At 38.3% G+C, this 23,965-nt stretch overlaps 1 protein-coding gene across 2 annotated transcripts in view; it reads left to right on the top strand.

Annotated features, from left to right (window-relative positions):
* Window positions 1-310: 310 nt before the first annotated feature.
* Window positions 311-23,965, top strand: part of LOC136249894 (low-density lipoprotein receptor-related protein 1B-like) — a 56,877-nt gene continuing 33,222 nt past the window's right edge. For both annotated transcript variants that reach the window (XM_066042026.1, XM_066042025.1), the window contains exons 1-7: window positions 311-496; window positions 4,500-4,625; window positions 5,351-5,479; window positions 6,878-7,018; window positions 10,460-10,579; window positions 19,514-19,624; window positions 20,220-20,342. In XM_066042026.1, the coding sequence (XP_065898098.1) occupies window positions 403-496; window positions 4,500-4,625; window positions 5,351-5,479; window positions 6,878-7,018; window positions 10,460-10,579; window positions 19,514-19,624; window positions 20,220-20,342 (844 nt within the window). In that variant the 5' untranslated portion in view covers window positions 311-402. The remainder of the gene's footprint in view (window positions 497-4,499; window positions 4,626-5,350; window positions 5,480-6,877; window positions 7,019-10,459; window positions 10,580-19,513; window positions 19,625-20,219; window positions 20,343-23,965) is intronic.

Genomic DNA, 23,965 nt, shown 5'->3' with positions numbered 1-23,965 from the left:
CTGTCCTGTGACAATATTGCCACTCACAACCACTAATCAATAAGCCCAGCAGCAGGGTCTGTGGTGTACGGACATGTACAGGGCAGTGGTTAACCTTTTAGAAATTTGGTGTAATAGTTCACTCCAAATAAATTATACTTCCTGTCCTCTCAGGCATGCTGTGGGTGGTGCAATTCCATTATGAGATTCAAGCCATTATTTACCTAGGTACAGCCATAGCAATCAGCCTATTAATATTTTCTCTGCTGCTTGTGTCGATATGCATTTATTTTGAGGTTCAGCCGAACGCCTCTTACGTGTTTATGTCAGTTACGAGTAAGCATCACGTGATATGAAGTGGAATTTTGTGTGCATTTTACCGCCAGTCGGTACCGTCTGCTCCACATCAAAAATCTAGTCAAAATGATGATGCTAGTGGCGTTTGTATGCGTAATCGCGACGGAAATTTGCGTCTTTAAGGAGGCTGCAGCCAGCGTGAGCGACATCAATACTTTCTGTAAGGATGTTATACGTTAACTAGCTAGCGCTCTATTTTGTTACGTGTTTGCGTAGCTAGCTACCTTGTCAGCTTGTGTTTTGTTCGATCAATTTAAAACAGAAAAAGTTGTGTCATTGCATTGTGTCTTTATATAGTTAGTAATATGTATAGAGCCGGTAACTCCTGCCACCTTGCCTGGCTAGTGAGTAGCTAACAACAAGTAATTTAAACTATAGTCTATGGAGCTATACTCCGCCCAGTGTTAGAGTATGGTAACATCATCTGGGGACCGCAATACATTCTAGATCAAGAACAAATAGAGAAGATACAGAGAAGAGCCACAAAATTCGGGTCCAGGATCTTCAAAACTGCACATATAATGATCGCCTCACTGCTCTAAACTTGCCACCACTTAAATACCGTAGACTGCACGGAGATATGATAATGTTCTACCAGCTATTACACAGCCATTTCAGTCTAGATACATCAGATTTGTTTACTACTGCAACTTCATCGGGTCACAATTACAAGTTATTTAAACCTCAAGCAACATCAAGAGTGAGATCTACTTTTTTCACTGTACGAGCCATCAATGACGGAACAGTTTACCCAATCACATAGTTAATTTGCACCATACTTAATGATTTTAAAAATTTTCTCGACAGTGGCTGGTCTACTTCATTGTATGATTATTAATTAGTTAATTATTATTGTATATAAGTTTTTGTTAAATTCTTTTTGTACAGATCAGGCTTTACAGGCTCCTTGAGCCTTCTTTACCTGTAACACAAATACTAATACTTAGCCACCGTATAATTTTGACAGCTAAGCTGCTAAAGCAAAGGACTGTGTTTAATAACTCTGTAACAGCCTGTCATGCAAGCTGCTTAAGACTGTAGTTGTTCGGATGTAGCAGCACATCTGGCTAACAGACTCTCTAGCTACGTGGTGAAGATTATCAGTGGAGTCATGCATCTGATGAATTTGCAACCATGATGAAGTTAGTAGTTGATCTTATGACTATCCCATATTGTGGTCAGAAAATTAAATAATGTTGACACCATCATAGCCATATAACTGTTGTAGATGTAGAGTTATAACCATATTTGGTAGTTCACTGTATTCACCTCAGTATTCACTGTGGTAGTAAACTAGACTATTGGCTCTGCTTTAAAATGGTGAGTACCTTTAATTTGTAGCAATTCTGTATTTTATTATTTATTAGAGCTTTACATGTACAGTGGCCAGAACTGAAGGTCTATGGCCACCTGTGTCTGATTTACATTACATGTGGACACATGTCTAACATGTTTGCATGTAGAGTATTTTTTCCTTCAAATTCTAGACACCACATAACAACAGACTATATCTAATTCCAGACACTACTACCCATGCACCATAGTGTGTTTGTATTTATTCGCAGTGGGGTGGTGTGGTCACAGGAGATGATTCCCAATTGTCTCGCTGAATAATCACGCTTGTTGAAGCGTATGACATTGTAACTCATTGTAAGGATTCCAGTGTGTAAAGGAGCTTAACGCTCAGTGTATTATAGCTATATATATACCGTATAGTGGGTTATTTTCAAACAAGAAATTTTCTCACAAGCAAAATCTGAATTTCAAAGGATTTTAATTTTGAAGAGTGCATGTTTTGAAGTCTGGGTGGATTTCAAATAAACGGAAATTCGTGTCACAAATTATGAAGATGTATGAATGTTTGCCAAAAACTGGCTTACTGATGGAATAATCCCATCCCTGTGCACTGGAGAGAAGACTGGGGAAGTATTGAGTGGAGTAAATTCAATGGCTCAACCTGCGAATCGCCAAAGTTGGATCGTTGTTTTCACTTGTGGGAATTTATTTTCGAAGAACAACCAGACATGGGAATTTATTTTCGAAGAGAAGGGCCTCTTTGAAACATCTGAAAATAAAAACCCTTCGAAAATGACCAGCTATACGGTATCTATATAGAGTCAGTTTTACTTAAGTTAGTACCAGCTAAATTGTTATAAATGGATCATACTCTCAGTGGTTACCTGTTGTTACCTCTATAGGGTACCTCAGGACTCAGTTTTAGGTCCACGATTTTTTTTTCTTTTGTATGTCAATGATATTCAGGATGATGTAGCCCTGTACAAACAAGTTGATTCAGTTAGTGACTGTGAACAGTTGCAGGCAGGACTTAAACAGTATCCATCTATGGGTAGCTTCAGTGTTGGGAGTAACGCGCTACTTATGTAACGCGTTACGTAATATTATTACTTTTGTGGTAACAAAGTAATATAACGAAATACGCTATAAAAACAGGTAATATAATGCAAGCTACTTTACTTACAAATGTAACGCGTTACCTAAGTAATATAGTTACTGTAACGAATCTAATATTACGTAATATTATTACTACAAGTAACGAAGTTACTAATCTCGTTAGTTATCCTCTGAGTAATGCCTAGCCACAGCGAAGTAACGAGGCCTACTGAATGAAGCTTATTCACCTGCTTCTTACTTATAACCAAAATTTGCATACTGTCCAACAGCACAATCATGTCACGTGATAAGGTGGTAGTTTCACACGTGACAGCTTAAGGCTGTGGACACAAAGTAATATAATATGTAATATTATTACAGTTACTTTATTTTATGGGTAATATGTAACTGTAACTAAATAGTTCAGTTGCAAGTAATATGTAATATGTAACTAGTTACTTTTACAAAGTAACTTGCCCAACACTGGGTAGCTTGTTGGCAGCCCCACCTAAATCCATCAAAATGTGAAACTTTGCTGATCCCAAGGAAATAAAACCCTATTGAATTTTCTTATCCACTAAACAAATTATCCATACATTGGAAACCCTCAGTCCGGTGCCTTGTTTTTATCAACTCTACTTTATCATGGTCTACTCACTGCAAGGTTACTATAGCCAAATGTTGGATTATTTAAGACACTATCTGTGGGACGCAACTCAGGCTGCTAAAGCTACATCATACGAATGTTTGATAAGATCTATACTTGAATATGCTTGTGCAGTGTGGAACCCACACACCTAAGGATAAGCTCCTTTTGGAGCGTGTACATGTCGTGCTGCTAGATGGGTGTTTTGCAGTCGCTGGAACCCTTCCACCAGGAGATGGAAGTCATTGGCCACTTGTATCAATGAACTTGCATAGCCAAACCTTGTAACTCGACATGACTATCTATCATTATGCTTGCTTTACGTAGTTAACAATCATCAGTGTTTATTATTACCAAATTCCATTCATTTAAATCATCTACCCACTAGAAGCCATCCACTTTTTCCTTTATTCCACCAAAGTCATCTATTAACTGCTTTAGATTTTCTTTTTTCGTCAATACAATTTTTCTTTGGAACTGTATTCCCTATAATATTTTATCTCTTCCCATGTACCCTCTGGCTCTGTATGTCATCTTTGTATTTGATTATGTAATTTTTATGTATCTGTAGTTGTATTTATATGTTTTCTTTTTGTGATTGGTGAAGCATCCTTGTGCAGACCTCGAGCCTTTTGGTGAAACACTTTCTTTGACAAATTAGCTATTTAGCTAGCTATGCCAGTCTAGCACTGACTCAATGGCCACTTTATTCCCAAATTTTCACTGCAATTTTTTTTTTTTTGTAGTAGTAGTAGTAGTAGTAGTAGTAGGGACTGACTACATAGTATGATGTGCATGGATTGACTTGCAGGTAGCTAAAAGGATAATGCTTCTTTGCAATGTCGAAGTGATTTCTTTCCTGTCTGGTATATGTGCATTACTGCTCCATTAACTGATGGTCTGGAAGACCTCAAAAAGTGTGGCTCTCAAATCCACAGTAGCTGGTCTGGGTGATATAATGATGTCCATGTGATGGTGTTCGCAGAATGACCAGGCACTGTTATACAGTAATTCATAATGATGTTTACAATTTGTTCCTCAATTTTCACTGTTTGTCTGAAAACCAGTTCTGCATGCAGTACATATGATCTTAACACTGGCAGCTATATATGTACTTATACACTAGGTTTACAAAGGAGATGTCCTTATGATGGCTATTTCAGATGTAAAGTAACTAGGAGATGCATTCGTCCATCGTATGTTTGTGACAGATATGATACTTGTGGAGATGGTAGTGATGAAGAAAACTGTGGTTAGTGCACACTGCAGATGTGTATGTGTATTGATGAATAGCTACAGTAACGTTTGAAGATGCCCAATTTACAGAAAAGTGTCACATATTGGCTCCCCCATAGTTTTATATAGTGCAGGTATGTAAGTAATATAGGATAATAACCCAACTACGAGTGATAGATACCACACATGCAGATTCTGATCAAGTACATTGAAGACTGAACAGTTCAAATGAGCTATATAGCGTAAAAGAAAATTGAGACCAGCATTTTGATAATTAAATGGTGGACATTAGAAGGGTGGATGCTCTCAAGACATCCCAATTTTGTAAATCAATTATAAATATAAGCAAAAATGATTATATATGAATCAGGCAGGTTAGTAAGCAAAACAGCAAAACAGTGTCCATTTTTGTGGCAAACTTCTTTATATGGGTATAGTTGTAGAGAGAAAATTTTACTGCTTAGACAAACTCAATACAGTACACTGCATGGACATACATAAGATTGTATAGTGGATATCAGCAATGCATTTGTTGGGTCTGTATCGATTAGAAAAAGTATCTTCGATATAATTATTGAAGTACCTGTATCAAACAAAGCAAAAATGAAATAGTCTTGATTACTGCTATCTTACTTCTGGTACAAGACAGATGTCATTTACATTTATATAGGAAAGTATCTTTGTCTCATGCTATACATTAAATTTAGTTGACTGTTGCTGTTTTTTTGGCATTTACTCTAGGACTAGTGTATCTTGACTGCAGAGAGGGTCATGGATTTCACTGTGACAATGGTACCCGCTGTATATCACATTCATCAGTATGTAATGGTTATAGACATTGCATTGATGGAGCTGATGAACATGACTGTTGTAAGTTTTCTTAGCTGTGTTTTTACTGATTGCAATAAAATATGTGTGAAATTTTGTTTTATCATAATTCGGTGAATAAAATGTGTTCTGATTATGGAACAGTCCATCTATTGTACCATAGATAATGTATGTCATATGGATTGGAAACGCCCATATTAATTACATAGTGACGTCATGGGCCATCCTCGTTTTGCTGCTGTTGCGCGTAAACTTTATGGCCTCAACAGGTGGAAGATTTCGCTGTTCTTGTAACCAGCAAATTAGTTTGTTGTTTACAGCTGGGTTAGTTACCACCTACACTAATTGGAGGCTGTACTAGGGACCTGGCGAGTAGTAAACAACAGTGTATGAAAATTCAGGTTCAAAGGTGAAATATGGTGTTTCAAAACGGTTGTGCAAATTTCCTGAAAAAGCAGAAAGTGCAGCATTGTTTCTTTGCTGCTGTTTACACCACTTGTAGCAGGTAGAGTGTAGTAGGCTAGCTAGATATTCACACCTTCGCTGTATATTTCCACTGTTTCGACAAAACTTTTAAAAAACAGGTACTACTTTGTGCAATTGTTTAACTCAAGCTGAGCAGTACTGTAGCATAAAATCTATTTCAATGTATCACACGTTGTGTAAATGCAGTGACGAAAAGTTGGCTAATAGTACTGCTGCTGAAATACTAGCTGGAGCGTACCTGCCATTGTCACCTGTAGCAAACAATATTTCTCCCAATGTCCACAGACACGCTGTGTTCTTGTTCAGTGCACAACGCAACACAATAAACAATGTAAAAGGAATATCCATGCCTTCAAACTGGCCTTCAAACAAGTGAGAGAAAGCCAAACAGCCACTCAGTACATTTCCTAATGTATTGGTGCACCGTAACTAGGATAGGAAAATAATTTAACGGGCGTTTCCAATCCATTAGGAACGCATGTATTATCTATGATTGTACATCCATGTACACACGTATGCATGCACGTACGCACACACACACGCACACACACACACACACACACACACACATGCACCCACCCACATACACACACACACGCATGCACCCACCCACATACACACACACACACACACACACACACATGTACACTGTATATATAAGCACTAAAGCAAGCCTTGCATTTTCTAAACAAAAACACTTGCAATTGACCATATAACAGGTTTTTACAATCATAGCTGAGGCCATATGCTACCACTCATCTGTACACTTTCCACATACTGTAAGCCCAGAAACATTAATTTACAAAACTTTTTTGCAAGCCAGACACAATTGCAAACATAATTCATGTTGATTAAAGCAAACATATAAATTTGAAAAAAAAGTTGTACATGTGAGCATTTCCAGATTTATAATAGAGTACATAATATTATTATTTATACATTATATTTATACAGTGTCCAGGCCCTGTCCCTATGATGGTGACTTTAAATGTAATGACACTGGAGTATGTCTGAGGTCAACTGATGTGTGTAATGGATATTCTGAATGTCAATATCGCTATGGATCTGATTCAGATTATGATGAACAAAATTGTGGTATGTAAACAAGGTTGTATACTTACTTGAACAAGGTTGTATACAATTTCTCCCTTCCACTGGTGTTGTTTCATACTCCTTACATGCTATTGGGATCTCTCCATGCACCATAATAACACAAAATTCACAAATTTGATGTTTGTGCTTTAATTGTAAAGCAGGCCAAGTCAACATATATTATAACAGACACTTCAGTGCCTTGCCAAGGCCACCATGAACTTTTTCACTCAAGCAGAAATCCATCAACAGGGTGTAAGGATTTGGAAAAGGAGTGTCCATTGCAACTAATCAATTACAACTGTTCTATTGGAGTAGTTGATGTTTCCCAACGAGTATCAAGATCACTTTATACCACTGATGTTACTATCATGACAATTGTTTAAATTGTGTTCAGTATCGTGTTATATTGGAAAACTGAGATCACAATTTCTTATTGTTCTAAGTAGTAAACTACTCCCCTGATCTACAGAAAGGAGATTTGATTAGTTTAAAGGAAAATTAATTTGAAAAGTCAGATAGTGTAGCCGTTTCGCACTGATATTGTTATAAAGTTTTTTAGTTGATTTTTCAGTTTATTTTCTAATGTAAGCTTTGGTGTATGAGTTATGTCCACAACCTTACTAACTACAGTGATCCCTTCATTATCTGAACTCATTGGGCCCTACGTGTGTTTGGGTAATGGAAAAGTTTGGATAAACGGAACCTGTACATTTATATACAGAGCTCAGTTCAAATACTCTAATAGAACAGTCACTTCAACCAGAAAATGTATAATCGATGACTGGATAATGGAGAGATTACTGTATATTGTGGCAGCACTAATTGCCTACTGCAAACCTCTTGCTATGACAATTGCTTTCATTTCAGTAACTAAAATTATCACATGCACTCTGTTAAAAGCTAGTTGGAGGGACAATTATGGTGAGAGTTAAACTGTAGTTAGACTTCAAACTACAGGAGTTACATAATTCAGTACCCCATGTCATGATGCCTGAGCAAAGCAAAAGCACTACTATAGGGTCTAGATCCCATGTGGTTGTCGTGCCTTGTCACTGTTAACAACAAACTTGTAACAGAGAATGTACCATTAAAAACAAGCTCATTACTCCAATCCTGACTGTTTTTACAGATTTACAAGTAATTATCAGGTGGTGAAATGTTGTGATGTGTTGCCAGCATTGCCAGCATGCTAGTGTGCAGTATAAACACACAAAAGGTCTACAGAAAGTAACTTAGACACCTCCAAATTCACCACAAAATGGTCAAATTGATAATCCTGGCTATTTTCCAATTTTTGTGCCATAATTAAAATTTTGTAGTCAGACAATATGATAGAATTATGAAATGGTGACCAAAAAAAGTTTAAACTATATACAAGAACAAAATTATAATAGGATAGATTTTTTAGCAGTATCAGTGTGTCTTTCTTAATCTCATGATCAGCCTGTCCCCTCAAGCCTTGAAAAAATTTTTTTGTGCCTGTGAGTACAGCTTTGAATTAATGAATTAATTTACAGACATTTTGATATAACGTGGGTGTATGTGTATATATATGCAGGATGTTTAAAAGTGAGTTTGCACTATGCTAGGTGATGAAACATTGTAGTTATATTATGTGTAGGTTAGATACTATAGCGCAAGATTCTTTGCGAATTTTGAAAAGCAAGGCAAAAAAATTGTCACCTACTAATAGACTGCAGTATGCTTGGGAGAACATAGCAAAACAGTGATCAATAGTAAGGCCAGCAATTGTAAATTGCTTGTTTGCCATCCTAGTCAGGCAAAAAATACCATGTGGGCGGCGGTTATCATTTATGATATTGTTAAAATAATATCAAGAATATTAAAGGGAATCCATTAACTCCTAATTGCCCTTTCTCTCGGATTTAGCAGAGATGTAAGATTTGTTGTGATTTCACTGGGATTCATCAAGATTCAAATCTCATAGAAGGTTATATAGATTCAAGGCATTCCAGACCCCTCATTTTCTGTAAGCATGCATGTAGCCACCAAATCATCAAGGCTTTTATCTAGTAGAGTTTGCTGGCTGGGTGTATCCTGCTCGTGGTCATAACAATAATTTAGCCATCCACTGCAACAGTACGAATTTTCCATATGTTCCACACACGTAATAACATTGTTACTCCTAGCTGTTCATTGATCTATCTCGTTCACCAATGGCTACTTGAAGAGATCCGTTGCTTGTAATCCTGGAATATGCACACTACGTAGTTATCCATGCTTTTTGACACTAAACAACATCAGAAACTCACTACCTTTCCAATAATACACCATGTGCTCACGTAAACAAAAATAATTAGATCACGTGACTATCCAATGCATTAATAAATTTGCATGCGGCTCTAAAATTACCATGCGGGCGGGTGACAGGAAACAAGGAATCTACAATTGGTGGCCTAAAAGCAAGATTTGTAATGCTTGAGGTCTTTCTGCTAGCAGCTCTCTAATTAGCCAATTTAGACCTGTTAACAGGTCTCTTAGTGGATTTTCAATACCTCATTATCTTCCAAATATCAAGCCATATATGACCAGATCTGTGAAAACCCGACACAATCACACAAGCCTAAATTTACAGCATACTGTTGATTCCATTTAAGCAGTTCTGTCCGTTATACAAGTTCCGTGTTATGTAAGAGGTAAAGTTCAAGCTATTCTTTAGCTTAGCCACTGTATTGTTACAGTGACTTCTTATGGGTGGTTGTGACCAATCCGTAAAGCTGCTGGTGGCATTTTACTTTTAAAAAACTGCCACGCAATAATTTGTGGTGTGGACAGAATGTTCAAATGGAATGAAATCAACAGTAAAGCATTGAATACGATACTTGAGCATTATTAAAAAATTCTGTAAACTTTTTTGAACACTTTGTTCTTAGTGAAGGGTCTAACAATAAAAACCTGGATATCATTTTATCTACTTACTCAAGAGGAACTTGAAAATCTTTTTTGTTTCATTGCACCCAAGGATATGCAAGTTATGCGCATTATGTTATGTCAAAACACCATTTTGATAGTATGCAATTGATCTTTCTTCAGTAATTTCACCTTTGTATGTAGCGAAGAAAGATGCTACAAGGAAAACTTAACCCAGTAATTGATTTCCCTATTCATGGCGAACACGATGGTACAAATATCAACTCAGTGTGTCATTCTGCTCGTAAGTTACAACTGTTTTAGTAAGCGCCTGTAATTTATGCTTGCTGTACAAATCAATCTTTCTGTTGTTGCTGCTTTGTAGGGCTGTAACTTTGCCATACATTTGACTAAGTAGATTATAAATATTTAATAAACAAGAATTCAAAAAATGCATGATTTTGTTGGGTTTTTGCAGATCCGGCCCCATAATATTATGAATACCATTATCTAAGTTCTGTTAGAGTAGTCAAACTGCATATATCAACTATTATGTATCTTTAAATTTAGCATCCAGGTTGTGTCCATATGATGGTGATTATCGTTGTGGGGATAATAGATGTATCAGATCAGCATGGGTTTGTAATAGATACAATAACTGCAGGGATGGATCTGATGAAATTAATTGTAGTAAGTATACCATACCTTGTATTGTGCACTGTAGTGAAGAGATGATTATCAAAATGTCAATTAGCCAAAACATCAGTTACACTCATGCAAAAGAACTGTGGTGTGTGGTCTATTAGTAATCTTTAAAGTAATTCATATTTAATTGATGCTTTCTAGGCACCTTGTGATTGAGCTGGAAGCAGCATATTATTCACCTACAAACACCTTTTTTCCAGATAATTAACTCTTCACTTTAATTCACATGTACATATAACATCAGGACACATGATAGTGTGTCATGCGGCCAAGTACAGCTAGTGCGGACACGTGACAAACAAGTGTGTATTTTACAGGAACCAAGAAAACATTGTTTTCACTCATTCATAGCTCAATAGTGCCTGAACAGAAATTGACCAGTTTTGCTGCAGAAACCCCTTCAGGGTAGGACACCTCCTATTCCAAATTTGAGGCTGAATCTTCCCAGCCATCACTGAGATATGTGTTGTCAAAGTTTATATTTTCTCTGTATTTTTCTTCTTAATTTTCTTATGTAAATTTTCCGAGGGGTCCTCAACTCTCTTGAAATCTTGTACAGCTCTCTTTGAAATCTTGTGAAAAATGTTGTAAAGTTCCGTATATTTCCTGTTGTACTTCCGTATTTGCAGCATCATGTATGCTACATCAGCATCCTTACAAGAGGTCCACAATTTTTGCAAAGAAAGTATCCATATATTACGTATCATGTGATGCTACTATTCTGGATATCTAAGATTTTAAATCTTTATATCTTGCCATAGATTGCTTGATATCTTGCCAAATCACAAAGATTTGAAATCTCGTACAGGATTTTTTAAAGTTGTGGACCCCCAAAGATTTTTTTCATACACTTTAGAAAAAATGCAATAACTCATGCAAGCTTTAGTTGATTGATTTCAAATTTGGAGAGCAGTAAGAACATAATGCACATTAATAACCCTATTTTCATACAGATCGAACTAAGAACAACGGAATAATGTACGATTTTGAAAATTGCAAAAGCTATTTGTTGTAATGCCTAGAGGGAAATCCACTTAATGGAATAACTTGAAAATCAGTCTGTAAATGAAGTTACTATTTGTGGTTTGGAAGTACTGAGAGTATTAGCTAAGGAGATATAAGGCAAAACCAAACATGTGAAAAAAGTACTATGGAGATACTCTAATAGAACAGTCACTGAAAAGTTAACATGCACAACAAATGTTGGAAAAAATTCTTCAGGCTTCAAACCAGGGACCTCCACACCTATATGCCCAAGCCCTTACCATTCTGCCACTGCCATCAGTTGCATACCTCACTTAATTTCTACATTATAATGAACAGTCTGGTTTAGTACACTAGAATGATAACTCGTAGATCTATCAGAGGTGTAACGTCTATGATTACCACAATCACGAAGGATACAAATATACGCGTTTCACTAACAAACCAACTAAACTCTTATTAAAGCACACTACACATGCATACACCATCACAGGATATATTCGTAATTGTAATCGTCCGCAGGCGAGCAACACACAATGATTTACAATTATTGATTCTCTCTCAATCACACACGTGCGCACACTCTTATTGTACAACGCTTAAAATATTGGCTATATAATTAATGACATAATTATAATAAGTAATCACATGAGTTAGTCTTACTACACTGCTCCCCTCTGCAAAGAGTACAACCCGTACTGGAAATCAATGGGAGACAAAGTCATCATAACGGCCAGGGGGACGGTGAACTCTGGGTGGTCGGTGCTGTGTTGTAGCGTCATCATCATTGACTAGTTCAAGGTTGTCCCCATCAGTACTATAAGCTGCTGTGGCATCACTAGGAGAAAGCAGAGGAGAGGTCTGTTCATCATTCTCTGGGGGCTGTTGTGCAAAGCGAGTATCAGGTTTGCACAATTTCAAGCGATTAAAATGAACGATTTTAGGAGTTGAGCTTCCTGACAAGGGTGTTATACGATAGTCACTATCCGTAATCTGCTGTAGGATTTTGTAAGGACCTCTCCAAGGTAAGTGAAGCTTCTTAGACTGTCCTTGCTGTATCAAGGAGCCAAACAGTATCACCTTCTTTAAAAGGTTCTCCATGAACACGTTTATCATAAATCTGTTTCTGCTGTTCATGTCCTGCTGATAAACATTGCCGTACCTGATCATATGCCTCTTGCAACAGTTTGGATGTCTTGTGAGCATAGCTGGCAACTGATAAGTACTCTGGGGTGGGTGTCCCATAAACAATGTCAACTGGCAATCGTGGTTCTCTACCATACATTAGATAAAATTGGGAGAAACCTGTCGTGGTATGAACACTCATGTTGTATGCAAAGCATACCTTAAAAAGGGCATCTTCCCAGTCAAAAGGGTGATGGTGGAGTGTTGTTGCTAGCATATCTTGTAAAGTTCTATTAAAGCGCTCCACCAACCCGTCACACTGTGGGTGGTATGGTGTCATTCTTGTCTTAGAGATGTTCAAAATGTTACATAATTCTTTGATCAGTGCACTTTTAAACTGCTTTCTTTGGTCCGAATGGATTTGTTCTGGAATCCCAAATCTGCAACAAACTTTTTGTGAGCTACAGTAACTGCCTCCTGGTTATGAATAGCAAACGCCTCCATCCAACGCATAAAATAGTCTGCAGTAACAAGGATATAAGAATTTTTGTTTGCACTTTCAGGAAGGGGACCCATAATGTCTAAGGCGATAATTTGCACTGGAGAACCTGCTTTGACTGTCTGCAGTGGTGCACAATTTTTTGGTACAGGTGTTTTACGTGAAGCACACGTTGCACATGTTTGGCACCAATTCTTTACATCTTTAGAGTGACCTGGCCAATAAAAACGCTTTTTGAGTTGCTGCAAGATTTTTTCTTCACCCAGATGACCACTTAGAATACCATGGATCTCCTCCAAAACTGCATCTTTGAATCACTGTATTCATTGACTGATCACTCTTGTCAGATTCACTGTCACTATTGTCTGCTTTGGTAACTGCATTCATGGGCTGTTTAGAAACAGTATGCTGCTGCTGTGTGACTACAGCTGCACAGCGCCGTGCAAAGTGGCCTTCTTGAACACTTGAAACATACAATTGACTTGGAAGGCTGACCAGCTGCTTGGGTTTGTCTACCTGGTGCTGTGGTACTATTATTATCCCACTTTTTCTTAGGCTTGGCCACTGATTTTAATTGAATCTCAATTGCTTCCAGCCTCTTCATGATTGCAGGCATCATTGACTGTGAGTCTTCTCTATTGATTGCAGCTGCTACTGATTGATCAGTTTCCTTTAGGCCTGGATGCATAGGAACCATAGAACTAGTGGTCCGTTTGTGTGGGTTCAAATATGATGCATTGTACAGTTTGGTCAACTGTCCTTGGCTGCTTTTGTCTCACAGCAAAGTTTATCTGTGGATGTTCCAATTGTGCTAAGAAGTGATTGAGAGCTAGCACTTCCTGTGCTTCATCTTGTAAGCCTGGGTAAGCTTTCTCAGTCAACAGACGCAAACTGTCACCAAAAGATACCCAGTCTTCGTCCTTGCACTTCTTTCTGACCTGCAAATCTGCCATATACAAGTCTTTCTTGCTCGCTGGTTTGAAACGTTTTTTGAGCACCTTAGTCAAAGCTCCATAATCATTCTTTGTTTCATCCGGAAGACGTCTCAACCCTGCTGCGGCTTTACCAGTTAGGTGGACTTTAAGCCATTTAAGCTTAGTTGCATTGGCCGTCCAATCATTCACAGCTGCTACTCGATCAAAGTGCTCCAACCAATTGTCCCAACTGGTGTTGCCCTGGAAGATCTCCAGTAAAACTACGGGTTTGCTGGCCATTCTCTGCAAACGGCAGATACACTGAGGCTGAGTCTGTCAATCCGCACCCTGAGCCCCCTATAGATGAAACAAATGGCCAACACACTGAACCACACAATAAACTCCACTTTCCTTACAGGGTACCGTATTATGCCACGGTACCACAGTTTCTAAGCTTTGACAAAGAGGAACTCAACGAGGTGAGAAACGTTGCCGACAATGCCAATGTAATCATCCGCAGGCGAGCAACGCACAATGATTCACAATTATTGATTCTCTCTCAATCACACACGTGTGCACACTCTTATTGTACAACACTTAAAATATTGGCTATATAACTAATGACATAATTATAATAAGTAATCACATGAGTTAGTCTTACTACATAATCTTACAATATTACATAGCATATTACACAGTCTGTCACATCTCCCCCCTTAAAATCTTAATGGGTCAGGGGCTCTAATCACCACTCCTGACTGGCTTTGGGTAACAACTCTGTCCCACGATTCCTCCACTCTATTTGCTGGTTCTTGTACAGTTTCAGATATTCTGTTCATTCCCTCCACAGGATCTCTTCCAAGTCTAGGTCTCAAATTTATACGATTTCTTCTCAACTGTCCTCTGGGAGTTGACACTATATAGGATTGGGGAGTGGTTGCTTGGTGAACAATAGTTCCAGGTACCTGGGAATTCTCTGTCTGAACCCACATGGGGGTGTCATCTGGTAGTTGAGGCAGGGATTTGACGCGGTGTCGGTTATTGTAGTATTTACTCTGATTGGATTTGTATTTGCTGTACAATTTACTCTGCTGGACTAAGATTGCACCATTGCAACGGAGTAGCATGATAACTTAGCAATGCCATGTAAGGATCTTTCGTATTTGTAAGTAGACTTTTAATAGTACAAACTGTATGCTCTGCTTGACCATTGGCTTGTGGTAGTATGGGCTCATGGTGACATGATCAAATCCATAGGTTTCAGCAAACTGTTTTATTTCCACTGAGGCAAATGGTGGCCATTATCAATGATTAGTGTAGATGGGATGCCATATCTAGCAAAGATTGGCTTGAGAAAGGAAATGACACTGGACGTTGTCGTGGACTGTAGCTGTTGAACCTCAACAAATCGTGAATAGTAATCTACCAGCAAAATGTAAGTTTTTCCTAATAAATCCATTTGCAACTTTTTCCCAGGAATGGTTTGGCAGGGGGGGTACTTAGGAGTGGTTCCCTCTGTGACAGAATTGTTTGTTGACATTCTGGACATGCTTTGATAAAATTTTCAAGTGTCTTGGTAATTCCTGGCCACCAAACTGTGGTTGTTGCTCTGGATCTGCATCTCTGAAAGCCTTGGTGCCCACAATGGATCTTCCTTAACGTCTCAGTTCTCATGGCTGCAGGCACAATTCTTGAGCCAAATAGTAGGAGATTTTCATTCACAGTAAGGTTAGCATGAACCTGCCAATACTTGTTTAGCTCCCCTTTGAGAGTGTTTCGATTTGGCCACACTGAATTACAGAACTGTATCAGTTGGAAACAAGTGTGGTCCTGCATTTGGGCTGTGCGATATGAATCAGATTGCATAAACATCTCAGTATCAGATGTAATTTCTTGTGTCACTGCACTTACTGGTGCCCTTGAAAGAGTGTCTGCCATATACAGTGTTTTACCTGGTACATGAGTAATTGAATATTGAAATCTCATGAGTCAGAAACGGAGGACTCTTGGTGGAAGGGAATCTAGCCATTTGTTGTCTAGTAGTGGCACCAGTGGCTTGTGATCAGTTTCAAAGATAAATGGCTTCCCCAGCACATAATCAGCAAACTTCTCATAGGACCAAACTAGGGCTAATCCCTCCTTTTCGATCTGCATAATGGCTTTCAGTGTCACTGAGGCTATGCGAGGCAAATGCCACTGGTTTCTACTCACGATTGTCTTGTTGCTGTAAGAGTACAGCTCCCAGTCCATGTGAGGAGGTATTGGCACCGATCTTTGTTTCAGCATCAAGGTCATAATGATCCAGAACTCTTTATGAGGAGACTTCATCTTCAGTTTATGGAAAGCTTCATCATGGTTTGAAGTCCACATCCAAGTATTATTCGATTCCAACAGTTCTTGGAGAGGTTGGCTAAACTGGGCTATATGGGATGAAAATTTGTTGAGCTGATTAATCATACCCATAACTCTCCTCAGTTCTGTGACATTCGTGGGAGGTTTCATCTTTCTAATAGCCTTTGTCTTTTGGGGTCTGGGGATATACCATTGGCATCTATGACATGACCAAGGACCAAGGAATACAATTTTGAACTTAACATCATTTACCTCTGTTAAGTGTGAGTTCAGCTGCTTGGATCTTTTGTAAAACTGCGTTGAGATGACTATCATGCTCCTCCTGGTCTTTCCCTGACACCAACACATCATCCACGTGATACACAACTCCCGAAAGGCCATCTAGCATCTCACTCATGCAACGCTGGAAGTGTTCAGGTGTGCTGGTGATTCCAAAGGGAAGTTTATTGAAGTAGAACCATCCATGAGGTGTGATGAATGTGGTCAAAAACCTGGATTCATTTGCTAGTGGTACTTGCCAGAAACCACTGTTTGTGTCTAGCTTGCTAAATACTTTGCCGCCATTCAACTGGACCAGTGTTACATCAACTTTTGGCATGGGGTATACTTCCCTCATGACATTTTCATTCAGCGGTTTCAAATCGACACATATACGGACTGATCCTGTGGGTTTGGGTACTACCACCATAGCGGCACACCATAGTGTTAGTTCATTCACTCGGGATATCACTCCTATGCTCTCCATTCGTTGTAGTTCTTGTTTTACTTTTCCCGAAGGGGAATCGGCACATTTCTTGGAGTAAAGAGAGAGAAAGGCTGTGCATCAGGCTTAAGTTTGATGGTATACTCTCCCTTGGAGGTGCCCAACCCAGTAAAAAGGGCTGGGTACTGATCAGGAATTCTGAATTCAATGGCATTGATGCCTGTGATTATCTCAAGGTCTCTAATAGCTGGTAGCCCCAAAAGCTTATGTTGTAGGTCTCGAACAACAAATACTTGCTGTGTAGCAGACTTGGCATTGTAAGAAAGCTTCATTTGAGCTTCACCTAACACATCCAGAGGAGCACGGTTAGCTTCCCGAAGTGTGTGTTTGTGGATTTCTGAAGCCGTGGCACTGAATCCTGGAAAAGATAGTATGTCTTCTCTGACAATGCTGTCACCTCTGCTCCAGTATCCACTTTAAACAAAACTATGTGTACTCCAACTATAACTGTGATATTCCACTGGGAGGGAGTAGTTTTATTTACAGCATCGACATAAACTGCATCAGCACTAAGGAAAACAGCATCAGAGTATGGGTCATCATTGTCTGGTATGTCACTATCAGTTTACTGGTAGAGTGGGGTGGTCAGTTCTCCCATAGTTTTTGATAGACATTGAGAACTGAAGTGACCCTTTCTATTACAGCGGAAACAAACAGCATTATTTACAGGGCAAAGCTGGCGGGGATGTGAATTTTTTCCACACCTGCAGATTTTTGTTTAGGCAGGAACTGCCTGTTTGATTGTAATTGGATTGATCGGCACTCTTTTCTGGACTTTTCCTGACATCACCTTGTGCTTCATGTACATTGCTTCAAGAGTATTGTTCTGTGAATCCTTATTACCTTTTTTCAGTATGCTTTGTTGCTGCTGGATTGCCTCTCTTTGTCTTACAAACTTCTTGGCTTTTTCCAGAGTGAGATCAGATTCAATTTGCAGCTGTTCTGAAAGCGATTCATCTCTGATGCTGACCACTAATTGATCGTGAATTAATTCTTCGGTCATTTCGCCATACTTGTATCTTCGTGCTAGTTAGTGTAAAGCTGTGATATAATCTTCAGCTGTTTTACCAGGATGTTGGTTTCTTCAGTTGAAACGAGCTCTTTCAAGAATAACATTGTGTCTCACTTTAAAAAAATCGTCAAATTTCTCTAAAACCTTTGCATACTTTTTCCTATTCTCGTCAGTGATCCGGGTGGTTGTCAAAACATCATCTGCATTGGCCCTAAACAATAAAGAAGTGTGCTGGTTTGGATTTCATCATCTTTTGCTGACAGTCCAGAGATCTTGCGGTACTGTTCGAAACTCCTCTTCCATTTTGGCCACTCGTCTGGTTTACTGAAACAGAACGGTGTTGGAGGTTATAAAGGAACAGTCACCATTGATTTATCCCACTTCTGATGTCATGTAATGTCTTTGATTACCATGATCACGAAGGATACAAACATACACGTTTCTCCAGCAAACCAACTAAACTCTTATAAAAGCACACTGCACACGCATATACCATCTCAGAATATATACGTAATCTTACAACATATTACACAGTCTGTCACAAGAGGAAATTCTACATGCATTGTATTGAAATGCTCAGAATTATGAACAATAGCCTATATCAAGTGTGTCGTGTGGCCATGCAAGTACAGCCGGTGCAGGCAGATGACATACTCGTTTTACAGAACAGTTTTCATGTCCATAGTGCTTAAATAGTATAATTAACCATTCTGCTGTGGGAGCTCCCTCAGGGTAGGGTATCTCCCATTCCTAATTTGAGTCGAATCTGTCCAGCTATCATATACACGCCTTCAAAATTTGTCTTATTTCAGTTCTTCATACACAGTCTTCCATGATTCCTGTAGTAAAGGGGGAAAACAGTTAAAAGAAAGTATTAAGGCCAACCATTGGGTGAAGAAGTAGTGAAATCAAAGCCAGCAAATTGATGTTAATGCTAATAAATTTTAATAATGGCTGTGTGCATTTGTCATTAGCATTAACATCATTGCAGCCATTTGTTGGCTGCCACCTTCAACGTTTTTCACCCAGGCTTTATAAGGCTGTACTTTTTTCACAGCTTGGCTGTTTTTGTGTGGATGTGTGTGTGTGTAGGTGCATGTGTGCGTGTGTGTGTGTGTGTGTGTGCGTGCGTGTGTGTGTGTATGTGTGTGTGTGTGTGTGTGTGTGTGTGTGTGTGTGTGTGTGTGTGTGTGTGTGTGTGTGTGTGTGTGTGTGTGTGTGTGTGTGTGTGTGTGTAGCTTTACTGGTGTGCTTATCTCATCATCTATAGGTTACAGTTGTCCATATGATGGTGATATTGAATGCAATGGCAGGTGCTATCGATCATATCAGTTTTGTGACAGATATCAACATTGTTATAGTGCCAACACAGTTAATTGCAGTAAGTGTACAAGTGCATGGATAGAGAACTTAGGAATTTAACAATGCTGAAGTAGTGCTTACATTTCAGGTGATGATTCCCCTTGTTTCAGCACTTTACTGTAATGATCCCTACTAGCTTGTAAATTTCTAATTTTTATTACACTTGTTTGTTTGTTAGATTTTGTGACATAACTTATCATTAGTGCTCCAATTCGATTGTGCTTGCTAGTGAGGTAAATTTGTTGCTGGACTCTTAGTCTGTGATGCAGTACATGGAATCCCTAATATATAGCATGACTGAATGTAGACATGAGTCAGCGACAAAATGTTCACTGTCATTGTTATAGCAAGAGTTCATATTCTATTGGTTATTTGCTTAACAGCACACAGAAAATTACAACAGTACAGTTATATATTTTTATGCCATACAAATATTATAAACTGTTATACCACAACTATTAAAGCTTTGTAACAGAACATGGTTAAATAGTCAAAATTTTGTTTCATTGCTTTTCATGCCAAAGTGAAGAAGTTATTTTCCAACAAGAAGAATTCAGTTACGCAAGTGTTTAATTGAACTACTGAATTATGACAAAATATTTAATTATATATAGGTTCTATACCTTGTCCATATGATGGTGATTTTCGCTGTCAATCTGATGGAGCCTGTGTTAGATCTTATGAAGTCTGTGATGATAGACGGAATTGTTATGATGGATCAGATGAAGAAAATTGTAGTGAGTTTTGCTCTTTAATGCTACTGCACATGTATAAAGTGTCAGGTCTAAGGTGAAGCTTCATCATTTCCATTTGCACATCTAAAGTAGTAACAATCAAACATAATCATTGTGTATACAAGTTGTTTGATTCAAGGTTCCATGTAACGGGGCCAGAGGAAGGAAAATTGAGTTGGCCAGGCCATTGTATATGTTGAAATTGGATGCTAATATTAGAGGTGTGCAATGACAAATTTAGACATAATATTATCTCGATATTTCTTTTAAACTTATCTTGATTATCTAACATATCTCGATAATTGAAACAATTATTTGTTATAGTTAACTGTCAATATTTTAACCAGTAAAGTGAGCAAATTGCAATTTTAAGAGTACAAAAAGTAAAAAAAATGTTAGTTTTTAACAATATTTCCAAGTGGTAGGAGAGTTGGAGCCCCCAGGAGGTGTCTATACCATCAGATATTCTTTGGTATACAAGTAATTTATGGAAGTTTACTGTTATCTAGATAAATAAACCTGTCATCCTTATCTCGATAAGTCTTACAATATCTCAATAATCGGATATATCTAGATAATCGCACACCTCTAGCTAATATATATACATGGTGTTGCCAATGAGAGAGGAGTTGCTGCACAGTGCAAAGTGTGAAGCATGAGCATTCTAGGGGGGGTATGGGGGCATGCTCCCTCAGAAAATTAGACACTCGGATATGCAATTTTAGTGATATTTCACAGCTAGCTAACTATAAATATGCTCTACTTGTTGTTCTTCAGACTTTCTATACTATGTACCAGACATGGGGCCAAGTACATGAGTACTTATACTTAAGTACACTTAAGTACAGATTTGAAAGTACTTGTACTTTACTTAAATACTTTCTAATTTCCCCCAATGTACTTGTACTTATACTCAAGTACTTTGCTAAGTACTTGTATGTACTTGAGTACTTTTAAGTACTTGTAAGTACTGCAAACATTGTACGTAGTTTGTACACAGTGGGTGAAGGTGCAGTTTACAACTTCTTACGATTCTTCTACTGCCTTCCCCAACCTTACAATGTACCATGTTACCATGATTAATGATGTCGTAGCATTCTGGCAAACAAAAACAATGCTGCTGTTCAAGTCAGTGAATTTTAAGAGTTTAAGAGAGAGAGTGGTTGACAAAAACCAACGCCCCTAGGCACACTTACATACTACAATACACTGAATACAGCATATATTTTACTACAGCAAAATGTACTTGTACTTTACTTAAGTACTTCCAGCATGTACTTGTACTTTACTTAAGTACTCTCTTGCTTGCTGCTGGAGTACTTGTACTTGTACTTTGAAAATTCTAAAGTACTTGTACTTTACTTAAGTACTTTTAAATGTACTTGGCCCCATGTCTGCTATGTACTAGACATATTAAAATTTAAAATAAGAAATAGGGATCGCTAAAAAAAGCCACGAAACAAGAAGGGATCGCTGGGGTGGTAATGTAAACCACAAATCCCTATTTTGACTCTTTAAATAGGGATTTGTGGTTTACATTACCACCCCAGCGATCCCTTCTTGTTTCGTGGCTTTTTTTAGCGATCCCTATTTCTTATTTTAAATTTTTAATATGTCTAGTTTGTGTACTTTTTTCCAAATCCATTTGTGGATTATAAGTTAATTGGCACATTATAATTTATAGTGTAGCCTAAGCTAAGGCCACTCCAAATAAATTCTCTGTTTCCCATCCACCGCCCGCATCTGGTTACTGCCAGCTCTAAATATTCCATTATTCCGTATTCTTCCATTATTATCCGGTTATTCTTGCATACTTTTTTTAAGTACCTAAGTTTTTTTTGGGTTATTCTTGCATACTGATAGGCTCAGTAAAAGCTATCTTGAAACAGTGTCAGCTCACGTGTCAGTAGTGCTATCAAGTCAACACAAATTTGTCAATGAGTTATTTTTGCAACTTACAAAAAAAAAAAAAAAGGAACAAGCTTAAGCATGCTTTTATGCAGCCTTTTTGGCTGTGCCAGGCAAATAATGGCTTGAAAAGCTAGCCAATCTTATAATGAAATAATGGAAATGGACCGCCCGCCCAGCATGCAAATATGCCTGAGTCCAGGACGGGAAACAGAGAATTTATTTGGAGTGGCCTAACAGAGATTCCTCAGTTTAAAAGGTTAACTCATTAACTAGATATCTTAATGCAACATTTATTTGTAACCTATGGAGATGGCTAGGCTTGGCCGAAGTCTTCCTATGCCAGTGTCTGCATGTACAAATCACAATGTCACTATACTAGTGGCCAGTGCAGGGCGTAGCCAGTCTTACACGATTACCAGGGATTTGGCAGTCATACCCATGCAAGACTACTTTAAACTGGCATATTGAGTTCCAATTGCCAGGACTTAGACTGGGCTCTAGCCCTGGAAAGCCTAGGTGTAGCCGGCTAGCAGCAGTGTGTCATAAAGTGGAACACCATAGGTATAGTCAGCAAATTTAAGTCTGGTTAGCATGTGTTCATAAATGCTTGCAACTGTTAATGTCACTAGCTGATCAGAGAATGTGCTAAAGTACACAGTAGCTAGTTATAGTGACATAAGCACAGTAGCACACAATCCTCCCATGTAAGACTGTCAGGCTTCACACCCTTAAGTTGTTTATGACATGGATACCATATGGGAGGGTTGTTGATGATATGTAGTTAGACCACAAAATATTTTTAAATGGTAGGGTTGTAATAAACACCCCACCCAAATTTTTTTTGTTGTGAGAAGCAGCCATGGTATCAGCGCTACCATTTATCTTCCACCTATAATGAACAAACAAAGCACTCACTGTGATGGCTAGGAAGAAGAATAAACGGATGCCTTGCATATGCACTTGAATGGCTTCTCGTAGCGAACACAGGAAGCTTACTAGAGACCCTATTATGGCGATCTTGTAAGGTAAAAGAGTGCTGCACAACTTCAATCTGCCATCTATTAACGTTATAAAGACTATAGTCGAACAACACGCATCCCTGTGCACACAAGATCCCGTAATTTTGTTCTTCTATGGCTTCTTCCGTATACGGAACAACAGGCAATGGCGAAGAAGAACTTAGAGGTGGAGGCCGGTTAGTGATCTGTGGAGTACGGGTTAATTAATGGGCACGCGGAAGGACTCAGTGAGTAAGGCTGTGTAGTTTTTATTGCAAAAAAATGGAAGCCTTGGGCTGTACACGAGTGAAACAAAATAATAATAAGAATAATAATAACTAGATGAATAAAAATTGGAAATTTTAAAATGGGAATAGGGATCGCTAAAAAAGCCACAAAACAAGAAGGGATCGCTGGGGTGGTAATGCAAACCACAAATCCCTATTTTGACTCTCTGTCATAAATATTTAGTTACATGCTCCCCTGAGTCATTTTAAAATGAGTCAAAATAGGAATTTGTGGTTTGCATTACCACCCCAGCGATCCCTTCTTGTTTGGTGGCTTTTTTAGCGATCCCTATTCCCATTTTAAAATTTCCAATTTTTATTCATCTAGTTTGTGTACTTTTTATTAACCCAGTAATGGATTTGTTTTACTGATAATGATAATTGTTGTAGATATACGTAGAGCAGTTTACAATTAGTGGCTGTCAAGTTC

This window comes from Dysidea avara, chromosome 3 (genome assembly GCF_963678975.1).
Source record: "Dysidea avara chromosome 3, odDysAvar1.4, whole genome shotgun sequence".
Taxonomy (NCBI): Eukaryota; Metazoa; Porifera; class Demospongiae; order Dictyoceratida; family Dysideidae; genus Dysidea; species Dysidea avara.
Note: the sequence above shows the minus strand (reverse complement) of the source record. Positions and strands in the feature narration are given on the sequence as shown.